We start from the raw sequence: 22,963 nt of genomic DNA, 5'->3' as shown, positions 1-22,963 counted from the left end.
AGGAACAATTGTAATAATCTGAACAATAAAGATTTCTTAAATTAAAAAGAAAGGGAGTTCAATGACAATTCTTGGGGGGAAGGGGTTGTGGGGGGTGCAGGAAGAGATTGGACAAAAATCTTACACCTATTGACGAGGACAGTGGGTGGAGTAAGGGAATGGGGTGGGATGGGAACCTGGCGGAGAGGAGCTGGGGGGGGGGGGGATAGGAACAAACTATAATTATCTGAACAATAAAGATTTATTTTAAAAAATCATAAAAACAAATATAATTACTGATATTTCAGTTAAGTAGCATGGAGGAAGGAAAGATAAGAATATCTTCAATGATATAAGTATAAAACTGTTTTATGTATGTCATTGACTCCTCCTTTACATATGTTATTAATTCCTCCAGAAAAATTAGCATAATCTTATCCATGAGAAATGTTGCTAGGTTATGCCCTAGAAATTGGGTTAGGTTTTTTTATATTTCTTAATTTCTGTAAGCCAATTAAGCAGATGGGTTTGGTTTTTTTGTTTGTTTGTTTGTTTTGTTTTGTTTTGTGTGTGTGTGTGTGTGTGTGTTTTAACAAACAAATTCTAATTACTTCCTGCAGACTTGAATATATAGACACAACCAGCAACCTGCTTTAAAAATAGTTTCATTTTAAAAAAAATTAACCTTCTGAGAAGTTGGCAAAGATCTGAGAGTTTTATCATGTCACTTAGAAAGAAATGAGAGAGAAAATGGAGAAAAGAAATAGTGAGGAAGTGTGGAAGTTGGACAGGAATTAATTAATAGAGATTCTGTTAAGCATGGAAATATATTTGGATCTATATGAACAGGTAATGAGTGCAGCCTAGACTATGGACAGAAAGACTTGGCTTGGCTTTGCTTTGCTAGGGAGTTGTAAAGACAGTTCTGTGGCAGTCACAGAGTCAAGCACTAACCTGCATGAGATTTGAAGCCATGGAAATATACAATGATGCTGTACAGCTGTATGATCCAATCTTACATGAAGGTCCAACACTGCACCTAGAAAGCATAAGATTGCCACTCTAAAAGTTCAATGGCAAGTGTGGCGGCCATTTGGGAATTGCATGAGTGTCTGGAACACTTTGTTAGAAGCCTGGCCTGGACATGCAGGGCTTCATATCAATGAACATGACCGTACAAAAGCAGTCTATTCCTCGTAGGGGCTTATGCTGACTAATCCACACAACCATATACACTGTCAGCAGGACGCTGAGGTGAAACACACCCAAGGAGGACTTGAATAGGTTGAATTTTCAAGGAAGTGTTTTGCATAGGCATTGACACTGAGCAGCAGCATTATCAATATGAGAGCTTTGTTTAGACTTGACACCTCAGCAAGTCATATTTCTTCTAACCCAAAATCAAGCGCAAACACAGAAAAGAACAATATGCTAGTTGGGCAGCTAGTCAAATAAATAGAGAGTATCCATTTGCAGATTGAAGGAAGAAAGAAACCACATGCTTTTTAAAGGCAGTTGAGACAGAAAAAATGTCATTAGAATAGACAGATGTGTCTGGGCCTTGTCCTGGAGCAGAAAGAAAGAACAGCTGAGAGTCACAAAGGGAGTACTTGCTGGCGAGTTAAGGGACAGCTATACTCCAGGAGGAGGTGGGAGACTGCTGGACAGGGTTCCCTCCTGGAGCGACGGGCTCACATGCAGAGACCATGCCATCTTGAAGGGGAAAGTGGATGTTATCAAGAAGCCTGAAAATCTAAAACTGCAGCACCCTGAACAGCTGCAAACTCCAGAACACTGGTCCCCAATTGGTACAAACACATGGATTCAGCGGAGCTCTACACTCTACCATGGAAAGGTCAGATTTCGCCTGGGATAAGGAGAGAGAAATGCGTGCACTGTGGGAGCTGGAAAATGGGAAGTCTGCGTCTAGAAAAATCTGTGGCTGTTGAGGCTGGTGTGATCCATGAATGTGGAAGGGGGTTCTCAGAGCTGCTAACAGAAGGGGTCTCTAAAAAGCAATCCATTTTGATCTGATGCAAAAGGACAGCCTAAAAATCTTAAAAGTGTGCCGGCTGCTTAGACCCAAGGGGAGAAAAGGGGCTGGGCAAACTTGCATATAGCTCCGTTGCTCACACACTTGGGCTTTTTCCTCTTCAAATCCTTACTTCTGATTACTAATCCTAATACATAAGATCACCCAGTTGGGGACACCCTGGGAGACTGCAGGGGTAAGTTGTTTTTCTGGAACCTGGATTGGAGCAGGGAGTGACCTTCAGAGAGCCAGCTCTGGAGCAACCCATTCCCACAAAACGGTATTGAGTGCCACAGGGAAAGCAGGATCTAAGTACAGGCTAGAGAGAACCTATAGACCCAGAAGTCAATCCAGAAATACTGCCACCCAGAGGCTGAATCACAAATTGACTCCTGTGTAATCACAAATACAAGAATACAAGAAATTAAGACACTGCCTGTGTAAGCATCAGGACTGAGGAGCAGTGGACTGCAGGGACCTGCGATACTGTCCTAACTGGGAAACAGGCATGCCAAATGGAACAATAGAGGAAGTGAATGACCTTCACTGCTGCACATTATATATTTTTATTTTTTTCACCTTTTACTTAAGAAACTAATTTGTTTACTTTTTTCCTCACTTGATTTTAATTTTTAATCATTACATTTTTTATTTTCAATCAGTATTATTACTACTACTATTTTACTTTTCTTTTAAACTATCATTTTATTTTCACTTTCTTTTACTTTGGGATTAGTATTCTACATTCTATTTTCATCTTTTCTTTAGCATTATTTTACTCTATCTCAACTCTACCTTTATGCCATCACTCTCTTTCTAATTTTTCCCCTTTTGTTGTACTGTTTCTCTTACTATTTTCCTGCTTTAGATTTGCCCTATTCTTTCTGGTGACCCCCTATTAAAATTTCACCCTATTTATATATCTAATTTCCAATCCCCTTCTCCAAATCCATACACATCTCTCTCTTCTCTGTCTTAACTATCCAAAAAATTGTTTTCTTTCTGTCCTTTTGTTTTTGTTTGCTTGAATGTTGATTATATTTTTTTAATGCTTTTTTTGTGGTATTGTTTTGGTTATTCTTTGATTTTTTGTTTGCTTTGTTTTTGCTTGTTTTATTTTGCTTCTGTTTTCCCTTGCCTCGCTCAATATTAGTTATTGTTTGTAGTTTGTATTAATCTCCAGGTACTTGTTGCTGGCATTGCTGGCATTGGCTGTTATATTGGAGTTTTAGTTTGTTCCCCTTTTACTTCTTAGTCTTTTTTTTCCTCCCCTTTTACATACTTTTCCTTTTCCCAATTTCATTTTGGCACCCCCTTTTCCCCCTCTTCTTCTTTCTCTCCTATTCCTTAATTTGCCTTTCTCTGGTGGTCACCTTTATTGGGGGTTATTAATATCATGAATACATTTGTGTTCAGTGCCTTGTGTGTTGTACCTGGTTGTGTTGTACTTTGTGCCTTTAAATAAATGCAGGAGAGAGGGAACTACATAACTAGACATCCAGAGAAGAGAGACCATGGGGAGACAAAGAAACAGCCTGCATATGAAAGAAAAGCAGGCATCACCAGAAAATGAAGTAAACAAAACAGAGGCAAACAATCTGTTAAAGAAAGAATTCAGAGAAATGGTCATAAGGTGGCTGAAAAAAATGGAAGACAAATTCAACAATATCAGTAAGAATCGAGGAGAGACAAGATGGCGGCCGAACAGACGGACTTGTTCTGAGCCTAGTCCCAGAACAGATAGAAGCAGTGTCTGAGAGTTGCTCAGGGAGTATTAATTGGCAAGCTAAGGGGTAGCAGAACTCTAAAAGAGGGTAAGGGTCCGCTGGACAGGATTTCCTGACCAACCAGCCAACACTGCGGCGGCAGTGACTTCTCCTGGAACTACGGGCTCAGAGGGAAAACTACGTCATCTTACCAAGGAAAGAGAATCTTCTATGAGGCCTGAAAAACCCACAAAAGAGGAGACCATCAAACAGCTGTGACGTCCCAATAGGCTCAAAAGCGTGGATTCAAGGGAGTTCTTCAATCACCCATGGAAAGGTCAGAGTTTGCGGGGATAACGTGAGGGATCTGGGTCACCGTGGCGCAGGCAGTGACTGTAGCCGCTGCACGCCCAAGCTGCTCTGCAGCTGAAGCTGCACCAAAAGAGGCAATGGTTGCAGAGAGAATTGTGCGATGCAAGACCCAGTGCTGGGTTTGGCATGATCTTCCCCAAAATCGGGACTTTTTTTTAAAGCGCCATGGGATGTGGGACAAATGTTAAGAATCGGGACTGTCCCACCAAAAGCGGTTCATCTGGACACTTTGGTTCAGACCCATCCTGTGCCTGACCCCCTTTACCCCCTAGCTTCTGAGTACTAGGGAATGACTGCTCAGTTTGGCATATCCTGGTAGACAGCAGGGGGAAATTGCCTTCCTGGAAACGGGGGATCGGAGCAAGAAGAGGCAGTCTGGGAGCCGGCACCCAGGCAGCCTACCTCGAAAAAACATTGAGCCATAGAGAAAGAAGGCTAGAGCAGCCAAAAGGACTGGGAAGTCAAACCAGAAACTCTGCCACCTAGGGGCTGAATTACAAACTGACTCCTCCCCCACCGCTTTTTTTCCCTTTCCTTTTTTAATTTATTTTTTATTACTTTCAATTAATCAAAAATAAATGGACATAAATAACTAAGAAATAGCCTACTTAAAATTAAGGACTAGCTTACAAAACTGAAGTGCAGTGGAATGCAGGGGACTGCAATACTGTCTGGACTGAGAAACAGGTGTGCCAAATAAAATAACAGAGGAAGTGAATGACCACTACTGCACATTTTATGTTAATTTTTCTATTCTTTATTTTATTTTCATTTTTTTACATCTTTTATTTTATTTTAATTTTTTACATCTTTTATTCAAGAAACAAATTTTTTTCTTTTTTCCTCACTTGATTTTACCTTTTCAATTATTACATTTTTCAGTTTTAATCATCATTATTACTACTTCTATTTTGCATTTTTTGTTTCCTTTTTCTTTTTTTTTAAGTACCATTTTATTTTCTCTTTATTTTACATTTGGATTAGTCTTCATTCTATTTTAATCTCTACTATAGCATTGTTCAACCGTATCTCAACTCGACCTTTACGCCATCACTCTTTTACTAACCTTTACCTTTTTCGTCTCCTGTTTATCTTATCCCTTTCCAGCTTTAGTTTTTCCCTATTCTTTCTGTATACCCCCGGCTAAAATTCTTACCATACTTATAGACCTAATTTTCAATCCCCTGCTCCAAGTGCATAAATACCACTCTCTTCACTATATTAACTAGTTAAAAACAAAAAACAAACAAACAAAAAAAACCCTGTTCTCCTTTCTATCCTTTTGTTGTTGTTTGCGTGAATGTTGCTTATATTGAATTTTTATGCTTTTTAGTGAAATTGATATGCTTATTCTTTTGTTGTTATTGTAGCTTAGTATTTTTTAATTGCTTTGTTTTTGTTTGTTTTTTACTTCTGTTTATTGTAGCCTTGCTTAATAATAGTGGATATTGTAGTTTGTATTAATCTCCAAGTATTGTTGCTGGCATTTGCTGGGATTAGTGGTTGTTCTATGGGAATTTTCTCCATATATATATATATATATATATATATATATATATATATATACACACACACAGTGGTGCCTCACACAACGAACTTAATTCGTTCCAGGAGCAAGTTTGTTATGTGAAAAGTTCGTTATGTGAAACGCGTTTTCCCATAACAATACATGTTAAAAAAAATAATTCGTTCTGTAGCATAAAATATGCTAAGATGACATAAAAAAAGATAAATTTTTTGTTATTATTTTTATTTAGATACATCATGATATAAAAAAAATATTGAGTTTAACTTAAAAGGACGACTGCCGTGATACGTGCGTGATTTAATTCGTAATGAAGAACGATTGCCGCGATACGTGCTTAAGTTAAGCGCAGTGACTAACGACTGCCTGCAGTGCCTGCACGGAAGGATGCAATACATCAGCAGCGATCGTGGAAGCTCGGGCGAAGCAGTCGTGGAAGCTCGGGCAAAGCGGTCGTGGAAGCTCGGGCGACTTCGTTGTGTGAAACGAAGTTCGTTGTATGAATCATGAAATGAAGTTCGTTGTGTGCAGCGTTCGCTGTGCGAGGCATTCTTTATGCGAGGCACCACTGTATATATATATACACTTTGTTTCTTCTTTCTCTATTAGTCTGCTTCCTCTCTCTCTCTCTCTCTCTCTCTCTCTCTCTCTCTCTTTCTCTCTCTCTCTCTTCTGTTTCCCAATTTCATTTTGACACTACTTTTTTTCTTCTCTTTCTATCTCTTTATCTCTCTCTCTCTCTTTCTCTCTCTTTTTTACCTTTCTTCTTTCTCTCCTATCCCCTAATTTTCCTTTCCCTAGTGGCCACCTTTATTAGAGGTTATTAATATTGCAAATACATTCCTGTTCAGTGCCTTTTGTGTTGTACCTGGTAGTGTTGTATTTTGTGCCTTTAAATCAATGCAGGAGAAATAAAACCACATAACCAGACATCCTGAAAAGAGAGACCACAGGGAGACAAAGAAATAGCCCACACATGAAAGAAAAGCAGGCATCACCAGAAAAGGAAGTAAACAAGTTAGAGGCAAGCAACCTACCAGAGCAAGAATTCAGAGTAATGATCATAGGATGTCTAAAAAGAATGGAAGAGAAATTTGACGATATGAATAAGAACCAAGAGGAAATGAAGAAGGACCAAGAGGAATTGAAGAAGAACCAAGAGGAACTGAAGAAGAACCAAGAGGAAATGAAGATGAACCAAGAAGAAATAAAAAAATGACATTGTTGCTTTAAAGAACTCAATAGAAATCATCAAGAGTAGACTGAAAGAAGCAGAAGACCACCTCAGTGAGCTAGAAGACAAGGTAGGAAAAAAATATCCAAGTAGAGCATCTTCTAGAAAAAAAAAAAAAAAAAAAAAAAAAAAGAGAGCCTAAGGAAACTTTGGGACAACAGGAAACAGAACAACATCCACATAATAGGAGTATCAGAAGGAGAGGAAACTGAGCAAGAAATAGAAAACCTGTTTCAAGAAATAATGACAGAAAACTTTCCTGATATAGAGAAGAAAAAGCCCACACAAATCCAAGAAGCTAGCAGAATCCCAAGCAAAATGAACCCCAAAAGACTGACACCAAGGCACATTATAATTAAATTGGCAAACACCAATGACAAAGTAAGAATCTTAAAAGCAGTCAGAGAGACAGAAAATTACATATAAAGGAACCCCCATCAGACTAGCAACTGATTTCTCAACAGAAACTCATCAAGCAAGAAGGGAATGGGATGAAATATACAAAGTCATGCAAAGGAAGGCTCTGAATCCAAGAATTCTATTTCCAGCAAGGCTATCAATCAAAATTGAAGGTGAAATCAGGAGTTTCACAGACAAAAAAAGACTCGGAATTTATTACCACCAAACCAGAAATGCAAGAAATGCTAAAGGGTTTGCTGAAAAAAAAAAAAAAAAAAAAAAAAAAGAAAAAAAAAAAAAAAAAGAAAAGAAATAGGAAGCGAAAAAGGAACACAGGGGTAAAAAATAAAAATGGTGACAAATAAGTACCTATCAATAATAACTTTAAATATAAATGGATTAAATGTCCCAATCAAAAGACATTGGGTAATGGATTGGATAAGAAAACAAGATCCATTTATCTGCTTTCTACAAGAAATCCACCTTAGAAAAAAAAAGACACACACAGACTGAGAGTGAAGGGATGGAAAAAGGTTTTTCAGGGGAATGGAAATAAAAAAAAAGTTAGGGTAGCAATACTTATATCCGACAAATTAGATCTCAATGTGAAGGACATAACAAGAGATAAGGAAGGCCACTTCATAATACTAAAGGTAGTAATCCAACAAGAAGAAATAACTCTGATAAACATATATGCATCCAATACAGGAGCACCTAAATACATAAATACTCCTGGAGGGTATCAAGGGAGAGATTGACAGCAATACAATCATAGTGGGAGACTTTAATACACCACTATCACCATTGCACAAATCCTCTAAACAAAAAATCAGCAAAGAAATATCAATCCTAAATGACTCACTAGACCAGATGGAATTAATTGACATCTTCAGAATATTTCACCCAAAAGCCACAGAATATACATTCTTCTCAAGTGCACATGGGTCATTTTCAAAGATAGACCACATGTTGGGACATAGGCTAAGTCTCTTCAAATTCAAGAAGATAGAAATCATATCAAGCATCTTCTCAGATCACAGTGACATAAAACTGGAAATTAACTACAATAAAAACAATCCAAAAAATCTAACAGAGGGAGACTAAATAGCATGCTATTAAACAATGACTGGGTTACCAGAGAGATCAAGGAAGAAGTAAAAAACATCATGGCAACAAATGACAATAAAACAACAATCCAACATCGATGGGACACAGAGAAAGCAGTCTTGAGAGGGAAGTTCATAGCTCTGCAAGCCTACTGCTAAAAACGAGAAACAATGGTAATAAATTACCTAACCTTACAACTTAAAGAGTTAGAAAGAGAGCAACAAAAAATGCCCAGTGTGCCGAAACCGGTTTGGCTAGTGTTAGAGCGTAGGTCTGCGGACTGAAAGGTCCCAGGTTCGATTCTGGTCAGGGGCATGTACTTTGGCTGCGGGCACATACCCAGTAGGGGGTGTGCAAGAGGCAGCTGCTCGATGTTTCTCTCTCATCGACATTTCTAGCTCTCTATCTCTCTCCCTTCCTCTCTGTAAAAAAATCAATAAAATATATATATTTTAAAAATGCCCAGTGTAAGCTGAAGGAAGGAAATAATAAATATCAGAGCAGAGATAAATGACATAGAGACCAAAGAAACAATATAAAAAATCAACAAAACCAAGAGCTGGTTCTTTGAAAGGATAAACAAGATATATGAAACTCTAGCCAGGCTCACTAAGAAGAAAAGAAGGAGGACCCAAATAAACAAAATCAGAAAGAGGTGAAATAACTACAGACCCCACAGAAATACAAAGGATTATTAATACTATAAACAACTCTATTCCAACAAACCTGGAGGAAATGGACATATTTCTAGAAAAATATAACCATCCAAAACTCAATCAGGAAAAATCTAAACATCTCAATATGCCAAAAACTATGAAAGAAGTTGAAGCAGTCATCAAAAATCTTCCTGCAAACAAAAGCTCGGGGCCAGATGGTTTCACAAGGGACTTTTACCAAACATTCAAGGAAGAACTAAAATCTATCCTCCTCAGACTATTCCAAGAAATTCAAGAGGAAAGAACACTTCCAAGCTCCTTCTATGAAGCCAGCATCACCCTAATACCAAAACCAGATAAAGGCAACACAATAAAAGAGAATTACAGGCTAATATCCCTCAAGAATATAAATGCCAAAATCCTCAACAAAATTCTAGCAAATCAGATCGAGCAGTACATCAGAAAGATTATAAACCATGACCAAGTAGGATTTATCCCAGGTATGCAAGGATGGTACAATATCCATAGATCAATAAACGTGATAGATCATATAAACAAATTGAGAGATGAAAATCATATAGTCATATCAATTAATGCAGAAAATGCATTTGACAAAATCCAACACCCTTTCTTGATAAAAACTCTCAAAAGGTGGGAATAGAAGGATCATACTTCAAAATAATAAAAGTTATAAATGATAAACCCACAGCTAACATCATATTCAATGGGCAAAAACTAAATCCATTTCCCCTAAGAACAGGAACAAGATAGGGTTATCCACTCTCACCACTCCTGTTTTACATAGTTCTGGAAGTATTAGCCATTGCAATTAGACAAGAAGAAGAAATAAAAGGCATCCAAATTGAAAAAGAAGTAAAGTTGTCCTTATTTGCAGATGATATGATATTGTACATAAAAAACCAGAAAGACTCCATCAAAAAACTAATAGACTTAATAAATGAATTTGGCAATGTAGCAGGATACAAAATTAACGCAAAAAAAAATCTATGGCCTTTCTATACACTAATAGTGAACTTACAGAAATAGAGACTAAAAAAAAAAAATCCATTTACCATTGCATCAAAAAATCTAAGATACCTAGAAATAAATTTACCTAAGGAGGTAAAAGACCTATATGTGGAAAACTACAGGACACTGAAAAATGAGATAGAGGAAGACATAAACAGATGGAAGAACATACCATGTTCATGGATTGGTAGAATCAATATCATTAATATGTCCATACTACTCAAAGAAATCTATGGATTCAATGTACTCCCCATTAAAATACCAACAGCATATTTCATAGACCTAGAAAGAACTCTCCAAAAATTCATCTGGAATAAAAAAGACCCCAAATAGCCACAGCAATCCTGAGAAAGAAGAATAAAGTAGGAGGGATCTCAATACCAGATTTCAAGCTGTATTACAAAGCAACTGTCCTCAAAACAGCCTGGTACTGGGACAAGAACAGACACATAGATCAATGGAATAGAACAGAGAACCCAGAAATCGACCAAGCCACGATTCAACAAAGAAGGCATGAACATAAATGGAGTCAAGACAGTCCCAAGACAAATGGTGTTGGGAAAATTGGACAGATACATGCAAAAAAAAAAAAAAAAAAAAAAAAAAAAAAAAAAAGAAATTAGACCACCAACTTACACCATACACAAAAACTAAACTCAAAATGGATATAGGACTTAAACATAAGATGGGACACCATAAAAATACTAGAGGAATCCATAGGCAGCAAAATCTCAGACTTATGCTGAAAGAACTTCTTCACTGATATTGCCTCTAGGGCAATGGAAGCTAAAAAGAAAATAAACAAATGTGACTACATCAAAATAAAAAGCCTTTTCATAGCAAAATAAACCATTAACAAAACAACAAGAAAGCCCACGGTATGGGAGAACATATTTGCAAATCTTATCATTGATAAAGGTTTAATCTCCAACATCAACAAGCACCTTATACAACTTAATGAAAGGAAGATAAATGATCCAATAAAAAAAATAAGCAACTGACCTAAATAGAATCTTTTCAAAAGAAGACAGAAGGAAGGCCAAGAGACACACGAAAACATGCTCAAAGTCACTAATTATCTGAGAGATGCAACTCAAAACGACAATGCGGTACCATCTCACACCTGTCAGAATGGCCAACATCAACAAATCAACAAACGACAAGTGTTGGCGAGAATGCGAAGAAAAAGGAACCCTGGTGCACTGTTGGTGGGAATGCAGACTGGTGCAGCCACTGTGGAGAACAGTATGGAGTTTCCTCAAAAACCTGAAAATGGAACTCCCCTTTGACCTGGTAATGCCACTCCTAGGAATATATCCTAAGAAACTAGAAACACAAATCAGAAAGATATATGCACCCTATGTTCATAGCAGCATGATTTACAATAGCTAAGATTTGGAAACAGCCTAGGTGCCCATCAGAAGATGACTGGATCAAAAAACTATGATACATCTACACAATGGAATACTATGCTGCCATAAAAAATAAGGAATTCTTACCATTTGCAGTAACCTGGATGGAACTAGTGAGCATTATGCTAAGTGAAATAAGCTAGTCAATGAAAGAAAAAGATCACATGATTTCACTCATTTGTGGATAATAAAGAACATTATAACCTGATGAACAAAAAGATAGATACAGAGGCAGTAAAGCATCAAACAGACTGTCAAATTATAGCGGGAAGTTCAGGAAGAGGTGGGGGAGAAGGACTTGTATTCATGCATATAAGCATAACCAATGGACACAAAACACTGGGGTATGAGGGCATGTATGGGAGTGGGGTGTGTGTGGCAAAGGTATTATATGTACACATAAGATTACCCAGCCTTAAGGTTTCCAAACCTTTTTCAGGTTATCTTTCACAACTGCACGATTGAATTTATTGGCCTGTGACTTATTTACTGAATTCCCAGTGCAAATTACATGCTGATTTTCTTTTCAGGCAGTTGTAAAGCATGTGTTTATATGAACCTAAAAATGCCTTTTATTGCTAAGCAGAAAATGAAGGAAGTCCATGGAAGATTTAAGAAGAGTCTTACAGCCCTAACCAGTTTGGCTCAGTGGATAGAGCATCAGCCTGCAGACTGAAAGGTCCCAGGTTTTATGAACTCGGGCTAGAACACAGCTAGCTAGCTTTGGGTCTCCACTGTCCCCTTCACTTGCTGTGGGCCTTTTGCCAAATTAGCTTCTCATCCTAAAAATGGAAGTAGTAACAACATCTAACTCACAGGGTGGTTGTAAAAACTGAATAAAGAAATGTGTGAAAAGGGCTTAGCACAGTGCTTGGAGCACATGGAAAAAAGTCTATCCTCAAAAACAGATAGTTAAGGCCTGTGAGCAGCAATGTGTGGCAGCCAGGATGTCGGTACACCTGGGTGCACTTTTATTCATGCTCTCACCAACATGGAGCATGGCTCACTCTCTCTGAGACCTTAGAAACTGAGAGATCAACGGGACACCACTGACAAGTAGGAGGGTGAAGTACAGAAATCCAGGTTGGTAATTTTAGAGTCACGGCCAAGATTAGACAACCAATTCTGCCCAGAGTCTGAGAGGAGAGGGAGGAATGGTGAGGACACTGTAAAGTCTCCCTGTCCCCTTACACAGGCAGGATCACAGACCCTGTGGTTCAGAGAGGGGCCCAGGGACGGGAGACAAGGCTTTGCCAGCTGAGAGTTGCTGGAAATGAAACTGGGCACTGTACATTTCAGGGGCATAAAGTCAAATGTAATGACTTATGCCACAGGGTGTGATTATGAAATTAACAAGAATCTCATATGACATAACTTTTTTTCATAATGTTTCTTCCAAACTACAGAAATGACTGCGTTTATTGCCAAGATGCTTGAGATGATAAGAACATCAGAATAGACTATCAAGTCAGATGGCATATGGATTTGTTATCATTTTCTCTTTCCAGTGTCTACAGAATTTTTCTCACCTGACTTTGCAGAACAACCCAGTCTAATTCGTGATTATGCCCTTTGAATGCCCCAGGCTTCCAGCTGGTGAGCTGTAATCACCTCTAAATATGCTTCCAACTGATAAATCAACTTAACTGCTAATTACTGTTAATTTTTCTTAGATAGTAAAGATGTTGGTTTCTTCTCTTTTTCACACCCTGAGAGGTACAGGGTGTATTAGGTTATTTAATATTAGAGATCAGTGTAGGTCAGTGGTTCTGAACCAAGGGAGACTATACCACCTCCTCTCCCATCTCCCCAGGACATAGGGCGATGTCAGAGGAAATGTTCTTCACATGAGTTCTACTGGACTCTAGTGGGTAGAGGTCTGGAATGGTGCTAATCATCCTACAGTACCCAGGACAGCCCCAACAAGAACTATGGGCCCCAAGTATCACTGTTGAGTACATGGAGAACTCTGCTCCTGCCCTGCCACCAGCAGTTCCAGCAGGCATCCTCTCTCCCTGCTGTTCTCACCTCTCCTGACCCTGTCCACCTCCCGTCCCTTCCTCTTGCATCTTCAGTTCCAGTGCTTCTGAACCTGCATGTGCTTTTTTTCCAAGGTCAGCCTCTACTCTGAACAATTCTATTCCTTTCTCCTATCTTCTAGCAGGGACACTCCTTTGCCCATGTCTTGATTGGATTGTTTGGGTTTTTTTGGTGTTGAGTTTTATTAGTTGCTTATAAAGTTTTGATAGTAAGCCCCTTTCAAGTGTATCATCAAATATGTCCTCCTATTCAGTGGGTTAGATTTTCATTTTGTTGATGGTTTCCTTTGCTGTGCAAATAGTTTTATTTTTATGAGGTTCCTTTTTTTTTCTTTTGCTTCCTTGCCCAAGACAATATGTCAGAAGAATATATGTCCAAGATTTTACTGCCTATATTTCCTTCTAAGATTTTTATGTTTTTGAGACTAGCTTTTAAATACTTAATTTATTTTGAGTTTAATCTGATGTATGGTGTAAGAAGGTGGTTTATCTTCATTTTTTTTTTTGCATGTATCTATTCAATTTTTCAAGCACTATTTATTGTTTATACCTGTTTACATCATGGTATGTTCTTACCTGATTTGTAGAATATTAATTGACTATAAACTCATGGGTTTATTTTTGGGCTCTCTATTAAATTGCACTACTCATGGAAATGTTTCTCAAACTCTCAGTGCTTTTGAGAATTACCTAAGGTGCTTTTTGGTATGTTCTCATTGCCAAACCTGAGATAAATGGGGCGGCAGTGGAGATGTGCTGCCCTCTGGTGGTAAAAGCTACAAGGCCTATGCAAAGGGGTGGGTGTCATTTTAACTTTGGGAAGGAAGGTTGGGAAGAGTGATTCCATCTACAACAAGAAACTTTGTTAGATGTAGAAGATGTCACCATGAATCCTTGCATTTAAAATAAATACTTGTTCAAGGACTCTCAAATTCTCTTACCTTGATGCTTTGCATGTGTTCAGGTACCCATCACACACACACACACACACACACACACACACACACACCTCAGGGAAACTTCATGGTCATAGACAGCACCAGGCAGCCAACAAGAGCAGAACAAAGAGTGAATGGCACCCAACATGTCCCTGGGGCAGTCAGCTCAGAATCTGCTCTGAGGGCTGAGTTGGAGCTGGGGAAGGGGCAGCAAATGCAGAAAGTGGGGAGCATACCAGGGGGGCTGGGAACTGCTGACCAGGAAGGAGCACTATTCCTAACACATCACACATCTCTCTGCAGCCCTATAAACACAAAGGGGCCCAGGCTTGTCTGTTCCTGCCTCTTCTAAATACCAACACTGAGCCAAGATGCTGAATTTGCAGTATGTCCCCCAGGTGGGTGAGATTGAAGGTGATAGTGAAAAACAAGGGAAACCTGTAATTACAAACTCAAAATCTTGTCCTCGAGAAGTAATAAAATATCCATGCATTCTCTATTAAATTCCCAGGACATAAAAAGTCCTGACATCTAAATTAGCACGAAGTTCCATGGTTCCCTGGGTTCCTGCCCTTTGAAAACACACAGAGTGATAACAATTGTCCTGCGTCTCTCCTTTGTTCAGCTGCTGCCACCTCCTGGCAGGTGATGGTAAATCAGGACATGGAGCCTGAGAGCCTAGTCCCACAGCTGACCAGGAAAGCAGGACTGGGTTTCCAGACTGGTGGGATCAGGGGCAGCACTGATCATTCTGTAGCCCTGGGGAGACTTGGTAAGTGGGCAAACCGAGCTGCCCAAGTGTGAGGGGGACAAAGAGTTGATGCAGGAGTGAGTGGGGAAAGACTGAGGCCTCAGCTAGGAGCACTGAAGGGGAAGTAATGGAATGTTCACAGGGAAAGAGCTGGATTCTGCAGAGGAAATGCTCTGGCGCACTGACTCAGCTGCAGCTGCTAAGCAGGCTGTGTGCCTCCTGTTGGCCCTCATCTCACAGCTCCCACCTCCAGGAATAAGGATCTCTCCTCACATCCACATGCCCTCCCTCACCTGGGCTCCTTCGTGGCCCACTCTACATGAAGGGGCTCTTGGTCCCTGTACTGCACTGCAAAGAGGAGGAGGGGAGGCTGAATTCCCCCACAGACAGCCCAGCAGTGGTGTTCTGAGGGGTAAGAATGGGGGGGGCGGTCAAGGAGGTCCTCAACATCCCACCTTCTGGGTCAGGATTTGAAGTTGATGGCAGAGCCTGACACCACTTGCTCCCTCCGGTCCTAAAAGAACCTCCCTCACCACCCTGTTGAGTGCCATCATTTGGACACTTTCTCCTTTCTATGGTGGTTCAGCAGCTTTCTGGCACTTATGGAACATGTGACTCTTTGTGTACAGGGAGAGTAACAGAAATGGGCAGAGAACTTGAATTAATGTTCATAGAAGATGATCTAGCTGAAACTCTGAAAGCTTAAAATCCTAGTCGGGTCTACATAAAATCAACATTTTCAGATTAAACATGAAGGTGGCTTTCACCATTTCCTTAAGAGCACAACTGCCAACAGGACATTAAAGATGTACTAGACCTATATGCACCACAGTTAGTGGTAAAATGAGGTTGTTTCTTTGTTCTGAAAAGAGCATTCCAGTGAATTATCTTCATGTTCACCACATAGAAAGGGATTACTTTTCAGTCACTATGTCTTCCCACCATCCTGATGCAGCTGGCTCTCTATAACTGTCATGACTGGAGGGAAATGATCCTTTTTCCTTTTGAATATTAAATACAAGATTAGAGGCAGTTCTTGACCCATCTCCCACAGCCAAATACCTGAGACCAAGTTTTTGGGGTACTAATGAACCCTGATGTCTCTGTGTCTGCAAGGCACCAGCCTGGTGTGTCCTAAGCACCAACCCATTGCCCACAGTCACCGGAATGCTGCCCAGCCCAGTCCAGCTTCATCCAAGTTCTTGGGACTTTATGGAGGCCCAATCCCTGCACCAAGGCACCCATATCATCACCTGCTCCTCCAGGGTGAAGGTCAAGAGCAGAAGTGAGGGTCCTGTGCCTGCTATTCCAGGCATGTGGCAGCCACCTAGGTTTGGAGGCACAGCTTCGATCCCACAACCCTAGCCCTATTCTCCAATGCTGGAAAGATTACTGACAAAGAGTGTTTGATCTGCTTCACACTAAGAGTGGAGTGTAGAACCTCAAACTCACTCTTCTAGTGCAAAGGGGCCCTTCCATTTCCTTGGGTCAGGCACCCAGATCTGTAGGGCTTCCATCATCAGAGGAGCACCCAGACCTCAATGTCAAAAAGACTGTGCTGAGTGCTCAAGAGCACAAGTATTGACCAGGAACTGCTCTTCTTCCAGAGGCCACTGGCAATGAAGCCCCAGATGAGAAAGAGGGTGGTTCTTCTCTTGTGCCCTGAGGGGTCTCTGAACAGAAGCCTTCGCTCCTGTAAAGGAGAATGAGAAATAACCTGATATCTGTCCCCTTGATCCTGGTCTGCTGACCACCTCCTGTGGAACCACACCAGCCCGGGTCCCAATCCTCAGCTGGTTAAGGACTCAACTCCAGGGCCTCGGGCCTGACCTGAGTCTGCAGTATTGGCCACAAATATGGACCATTGTCTGCCAAAAACCTCCATCTGCCAGGACCCCACAACCACCCAAAGATCCAGTCCTGCCAAGCACTCCTGTCTCAGCTACTTCCACCTGCTGGGACTGCATCTCACCATCTCACCACCAGGGGCCACTGACCACCACTGGAGCACCTTCGCCAGCTCCTACTGACAGGGCTGCCTACCTCCCAGACTCCTATTCTCCTGTGGAGCCCTCCAAGGAAAGGAGTTTGTTTGGAATCATGAGATCTCAGTCCCCTGCATCCTGCTCTGTACTTCCTGTGGGCACTCTGCTCCTCCCACATAGAATCCACTTGGGGCCCCTCAAAAGAAGATTGGAAGCCACTTGTCATCTCCATCCAGTCCTCCATGCCCTGTCCTCACATCATCATCAACACCTCAACCCACCTTTGCCAACCCCAACGGCATCACACCCACCAGTGGCCTGTGTCCCCATCACATCAACCTCAGACCTCAGCGGCCTCAGCCTCTTCCGGGTCAGTAAACTAAGTTGGTCCAAGTTCCTGCTTCAGCCATCAAGGAGATAGGACTCACCACAGGGCTCCTCACCCATCTCTAGCACCTGGAGGCCCAAGACCTCTGTGTGAAACAAGGACCAGGCCAGACAGGATCCATTTAGATATGAACTATCCTCCTCTGCACACTGGAGACTGTTGTTATCAAAAGATTTGCCATCACCCTGCCTGCCTCCTTCTTCCTGCCTTCTTCCTGGGGAGCAAACTTGCCAGAAAGACTCACTTTCCCCACTGGCCCCATTTGCATGTGGACTGTCTCAGCCAACAGCCACACAGAGAGGGTCTCCCTGGAATTGTCCCTGTGGACCAGAGAGCACACAGCCATGTGACCTTCCACCAACATCTTTATTCCCAGTTTATGCTGAATACCTCTCCCTTCACACCGGGTACTGTAAAACTTTCTGAGCCACAGGCCAGGAAGTAGAGGCCTGGCTGCTGGCATCTGGAGATAGAAGGTAGGTCCTCTTTCAGTCATCACCCAGCTTTCCCCGTTTTTATCCCCAGAGTATTCTCTGTGGTCTTCCTGCTGGGAGGAAATCCAACCTTCCCAGAGAACACAGGGAAGACCCAGTGCCCAGCTGGGTTGAGTGTTACAAATGGAAAAAAAATTCCCAAGTTCGGAGGCCAGAGGAGCTATCTGAGTGGTGCTGACAGACCCAAGACCAGGGCAAAGAAGAGGTTAGTTCTGGAATGAGGGAGACATCCTCTCAGGTGAAGGGGTCTACATGAGCCTGGCTACTACAGTTCTGCTCCAATGCTCTCATAATTTTTAAACAAACAAATTTAAATGTTTACCAAAAATATCAAGTGAAAGGCTCTCATGGGATTTTCACTTCTGAGTTTTGTGGATTGCTGTAGGCCCACATATAGTGCTTGGGAGAACAGCATAAGCTGAATAAATGTGTGATAAATGACACACACACAAAAGAGGAAAGACAAGGGGCCCCACAGGCCAATAAGATCCATCTCCCATGAGAGCTTGTTAGATGCAGTCTCTGGTCCCTGCACAGCTGCTGAGTCAGAATCTGCATTTGTCTTTGGCTTTTTTGTTGTCCGTTTTTTAATTGATTGATTTTAGAGAGGAAGGGAGTGTAAGAGAAACATTGATTTGTTGTTCCACTTACTTATGCATTTATTGTTTGATCCTTGCAGGTGCCCTGACCTGGGATCAAACAGGCAGCCTTGGCATATCAGGAGGAAGCTCTAATCAACTGAGCTCCCCAGCCAGGACTCTCAGAATCTGCCTTTGAACAGGATCACGGACACTCCTGTGCACAGGAGAGAGGCAGGGCTACCCCACCCCCAGTTTGTTCACAGGATCTCAGCCTGGTGGGCATCCACATTAGCTGGACAGCTGATAAGCAACATTTCTACAGTGCCCTGTAGGCATCACAACCTTTTTTTAAAAAAATATATTTTATTGATTTTACACAGAGAGGAATTGAGAGGGACAGAGAGTTAGAAACGTCGATGAGAGAGAAACATCTACCAGCTGCCTCTTGCACACCCCGCACTGGGGATGTGCCCGCAACCAAGGCACATGCCCTTGACCGGAATCGAACCCGGGTCCTTTCAGTCCGCAGACCTTTCAGTCCGCTCTATCCACTGAGCCAAACCGGTCCCCGCAGGCATCACAATCTTTACCACCTTCCACAGGTTCCCTGTGGAAGGCTCAAGGGGGAGAGCTACTGTACAGTCAGCTTGAGCTGTAGGGAATTCTGCTACCACCTCCCACCTCCAAGTCCAAGGCTCAAGCTTATCTCAAAAAATAATGTCCCTATGGAGGTGGGAGTGGGATGGAGAATCAATGAGGAAAAAGAGGCCTCAGCAATTCCCAGAATCTGGCTTTTATTTATTTTATTTTTTATTTTTTTTATCTTTCTCAATTACTATTTATTTTTAATTTTTTATTTTAAATAAATCTTTATTGTTCATATTATTACAAATGTTCCTCTCTTTTTTTTCCCTCCATTGCTCCCCTCCACCAGGTTCCCACCCCACCCTCTGGCCTTTCCCCACCCCCCATTGTCCACATACATAGGTGCACAGTTTATGTAAAGGCTCTTCCCACATTCCCACTCCTCTCCCTCCCTTCCTCCCATAATCATCCAGGAAGGTGATAGAGGGAAGACTTGAAAAGGGAGGAGGAGGAGGGAGGGTCCTGGGAACAGACCCCGCCCTTTGCCCATGTGACCAAGGAAGTGATCTTGTCCCTAGAGGAGGCTCAGCAGGTCCCACCAGTAGAGAGAGCAAGGCCTATGAGTGAGTGTTTCTGAACCTCAAGCTCTTCTCACGAAGGAAGGGACACAACAGACAGCAGACAACATGGAGTCCCCCTCAGCCCCTGCTCCCAGAGGGTGCATCTCCCCGCAGGGGCTCCTGCTGACTGGTAAGCAGGGGAAACAATCCATGGGATGGACAAGAGGAGAGGAGACAGAGACTGGCTGTGGTTTCCTGCGGAGCACAGCACTCTGAGAGGGAACAAAGGGCTTCTGTTTGGACCTGAGGGGAAAGGACAGGGGAGCAGAGTAGGATGGGGGAGGGGGCTCAGCATCTGTACAATCCTTTGATCTGGGGCTGGTGAGGGGCAGGAAAACCTCAATTATGCTAAGTTTTACAACTTATTCATCACTGAGAAATAATTTCTGAAAACGTGATAATAATATCAGTTTATGTCAGGGTGACAGAAGAAAAAATGAACCAGGGGCACTAAGCATTGTCTTTACCACCAACCTCTGAAATGGGCTCATGCAGCCCAGAGGGTGCAGGACCCAGGGAGCACTCATTCATTCCCCCACAGGCACCTCAGCCTGCTGCAGGCCCTGGGGGTACAACGGAGCAGACAAGCCCCTTCCCCCATGGAGCTCACCTTCTCTGGAGAGGAGACAGACAAGGAAAGATCTAGATGTGATGTCAGGTCCCCTCAAGTGCCATGAGGAAAACAGAACAGGGTCAGGTCAGAAAGTGGAGACACATGTCTTTAGTGTCAACAAGGGTCTGAGCAGTGCCTGTGAGCATTTCTGGACCTCAGGCAGCCACTTGAGAATTTATAAGAAGAAAATAAGTCAGAGGTGCTGAAGTCATGATGTCCATCTGCTACACTTGACCATAGGAAATACCCGTATACACACACACACACACACACACACACACACACGCACAGAGAGACACACACCCAGGCTGAGAGATAAATAGACCTCATCAGGACCCAAGGCTGCAAATATTGATCTACTTCTCTCTTTCCTCCTAGCCTCACTCCTAACCTTCTGGAGCCTGTGCACCACTGCCCAGCTCACTATTGAATCAGTGCCGCCCAATGCTGCCGAAGGGAAGGATGTGCTTCTCCGTGTCCACAACCTGCCTGGAGATGTAATGGTCTGTTTCTGGTACAAAGGGGAAAGGGTGAACAGCGACCTTCACATTGTATCATATATAGCACAAACTCAAGTAATTAACCGCGGGCCTGCAAGCAGCAATCGAGAGACAATATACCCCAACGGATCCCTGCTTTTCCAGAAAGTCACCCTGCAGGACACAGGATACTACACCCTAGAAGCCATAGACAAAAATTTTCAGAAAAAACAAGTAACTGGACGTCTCCGCGTATACCGTGAGTGATTGCTCTCTGACCTCTGGGTGTCGGGTGGGGCATATTGTACTTCACACACAGGACTGACAGCCCTGGACTCACTCTGCCTCCATCTTCCTCTGCCTCACATTCCAGGTTGGGTTTGGGCATTTAGTGCATCACAGTGGAGACAAACTTCCTAAGGTCAAAACTTCCCTTCCCATATTCCAACCCTGCAGACACTTGCCACAGAGGGAAGAGCCAGTCTGAGGGAAGTGTCTCAGCAGAGAGAGACCAGTCTCATCCGGACCCCTGGGCCCCTCTCAACCATGACCCAGAGAACTACCCTGCAAGGCTCATGCAGGGCCTGGCCTGGGGAACTCTGTGATCCTCACCAGAAGTTCAACCCAGGAAGCCCCTCCCCCAGACCTCTGTCCCAGGGATCATGACGCCAGGAAACCCAAGGAGCCTTTGGGCAGAAGGGTTTGTTTGATCTGTGGGCAGGCAAGACTTGCAGCAACAATTTCTCAGGTGCCCAAGTCACAAGCCTCCTGAGGTGGTCACCAGCCAGGGCTCAGCCTCAGGAGCCACATCTGGGAGGGATGGAGCCTGCCCCTTCACCTGAGACCATGTGTGTGGATTATGTGGACAAGGTCACAGGTCATTAGCCAACTGCCTGGGGAACATAGGAAGGAAGAGGAAGATAGTCTCCCCAGGGGGAAAAGAGAAGATGATCCTGGAAGCTCCTAGTCCACCAGGGATCTGCTCAAGGCATCCTCTCTCATGGACACAAATAATAACAGGGGCTGTTAACTAACTTGAGAAGCACCTCTATTCTAAGCTTTAGGTTAGGAAATTGTGAAAGATTCAAGGTTCATTCACAGGCAACATGGCAAACCTGAGACCATTTTACCATTTATCCTGTTTCATTCAGGGAAAACTGAGTTACAGTCAATCAGAATCACACAGACTGTGACTGACCAATGTGAGTCATGCCAAGGCCTCTCCTCCACTCCAAGGGCCTTATGCTCTTCACCACTGACTCGTGACTCACATCCTCATCCTGGTGTGAGGCGCCCATTCCTCCCAGTGGCTCCTGAGACCTTTTCCAGGTGGGCCTGGTGACCCTTCACCATCTGACTGCTTCACTGCCTGTTTCATACACATGTGTCCAGATGGTGGGATGCACCAGCCACTCTACTTCCTCTTAGACGCTGCCCAATTTGAATGAATTTGACTCAACTCCAGTTGTTTCCTGAGTTAGAAAGACTAGGAAGAGCACATGCCACATGCCATATAGGGGGCTCCTCCTTATCTGCCTGACAGGGAGGGACCTTGTTCCATAGAAACAGGGAGGAACCTTCTCCCTAGCTTTACTAACATGGAACATGTCCTTTCTATCAATCTGGTGTCATCCCTCCCTTTATGCAGCAGAGACAGTTGGATTCACCCCTGGTCACTTCTGTTCTCTTAGCAGGACTCACCTTCTCTCTATCCCAGGGAGTCCCTCATTTCAAACCCACTGTGGCATCTTCCTTTGTCATAGTGTGACTTGGTGGGACTGCAGAACTTGGTCTATGACCATCATGCTCTCACGACAGATATTCCTCCCAAAAAATGGCATTAGATCTTTGGGGCATATTGATTTTCACATAGTCTCTCACAGTTCAATTCAAAATCTATCTCATAACTGCCAAACACAAATGGACCGTGAGGGCCATATCTTTAGCAAGTTCATGCTCCCCCATCTCCACAAGTCACCCTTCTGTACATGCTATTGTCTGTGTGTTGAGGAAGGATCCCGGCCCTCAGCAGTGGCAGA

General features: G+C 42.6%; 2 protein-coding genes and 1 pseudogene across 17 annotated transcripts in view; 2 read left to right on the top strand and 1 right to left on the bottom strand.

Moving 5' to 3' along the window:
- The window catches only part of LOC118702324 (carcinoembryonic antigen-related cell adhesion molecule 1), a 112,484-nt gene extending 91,248 nt beyond the window's left edge, over nucleotides 1–21,236 (top strand). The window contains exon 3 of the mRNA XM_045570972.1: nucleotides 20,824–21,236. Within this exon, the coding sequence (XP_045426928.1) occupies nucleotides 20,824–21,191 (368 nt within the window). The 3' untranslated portion in view covers nucleotides 21,192–21,236. The remainder of the gene's footprint in view (nucleotides 1–20,823) is intronic.
- Nucleotides 1–22,963, bottom strand: part of LOC118702294 (carcinoembryonic antigen-related cell adhesion molecule 1) — an 813,263-nt gene that overhangs the window by 72,744 nt on the left and 717,556 nt on the right. The window lies entirely within an intron of this gene.
- Nucleotides 799–1,523, top strand: LOC118702239 (annotated as a pseudogene).

Source organism: Pipistrellus kuhlii, unplaced genomic scaffold, assembly GCF_014108245.1.
Source record: "Pipistrellus kuhlii isolate mPipKuh1 unplaced genomic scaffold, mPipKuh1.p scaffold_m20_p_38, whole genome shotgun sequence".
Classification (NCBI taxonomy): Eukaryota; Metazoa; Chordata; class Mammalia; order Chiroptera; family Vespertilionidae; genus Pipistrellus; species Pipistrellus kuhlii.
Note: the sequence above shows the minus strand (reverse complement) of the source record. Positions and strands in the feature narration are given on the sequence as shown.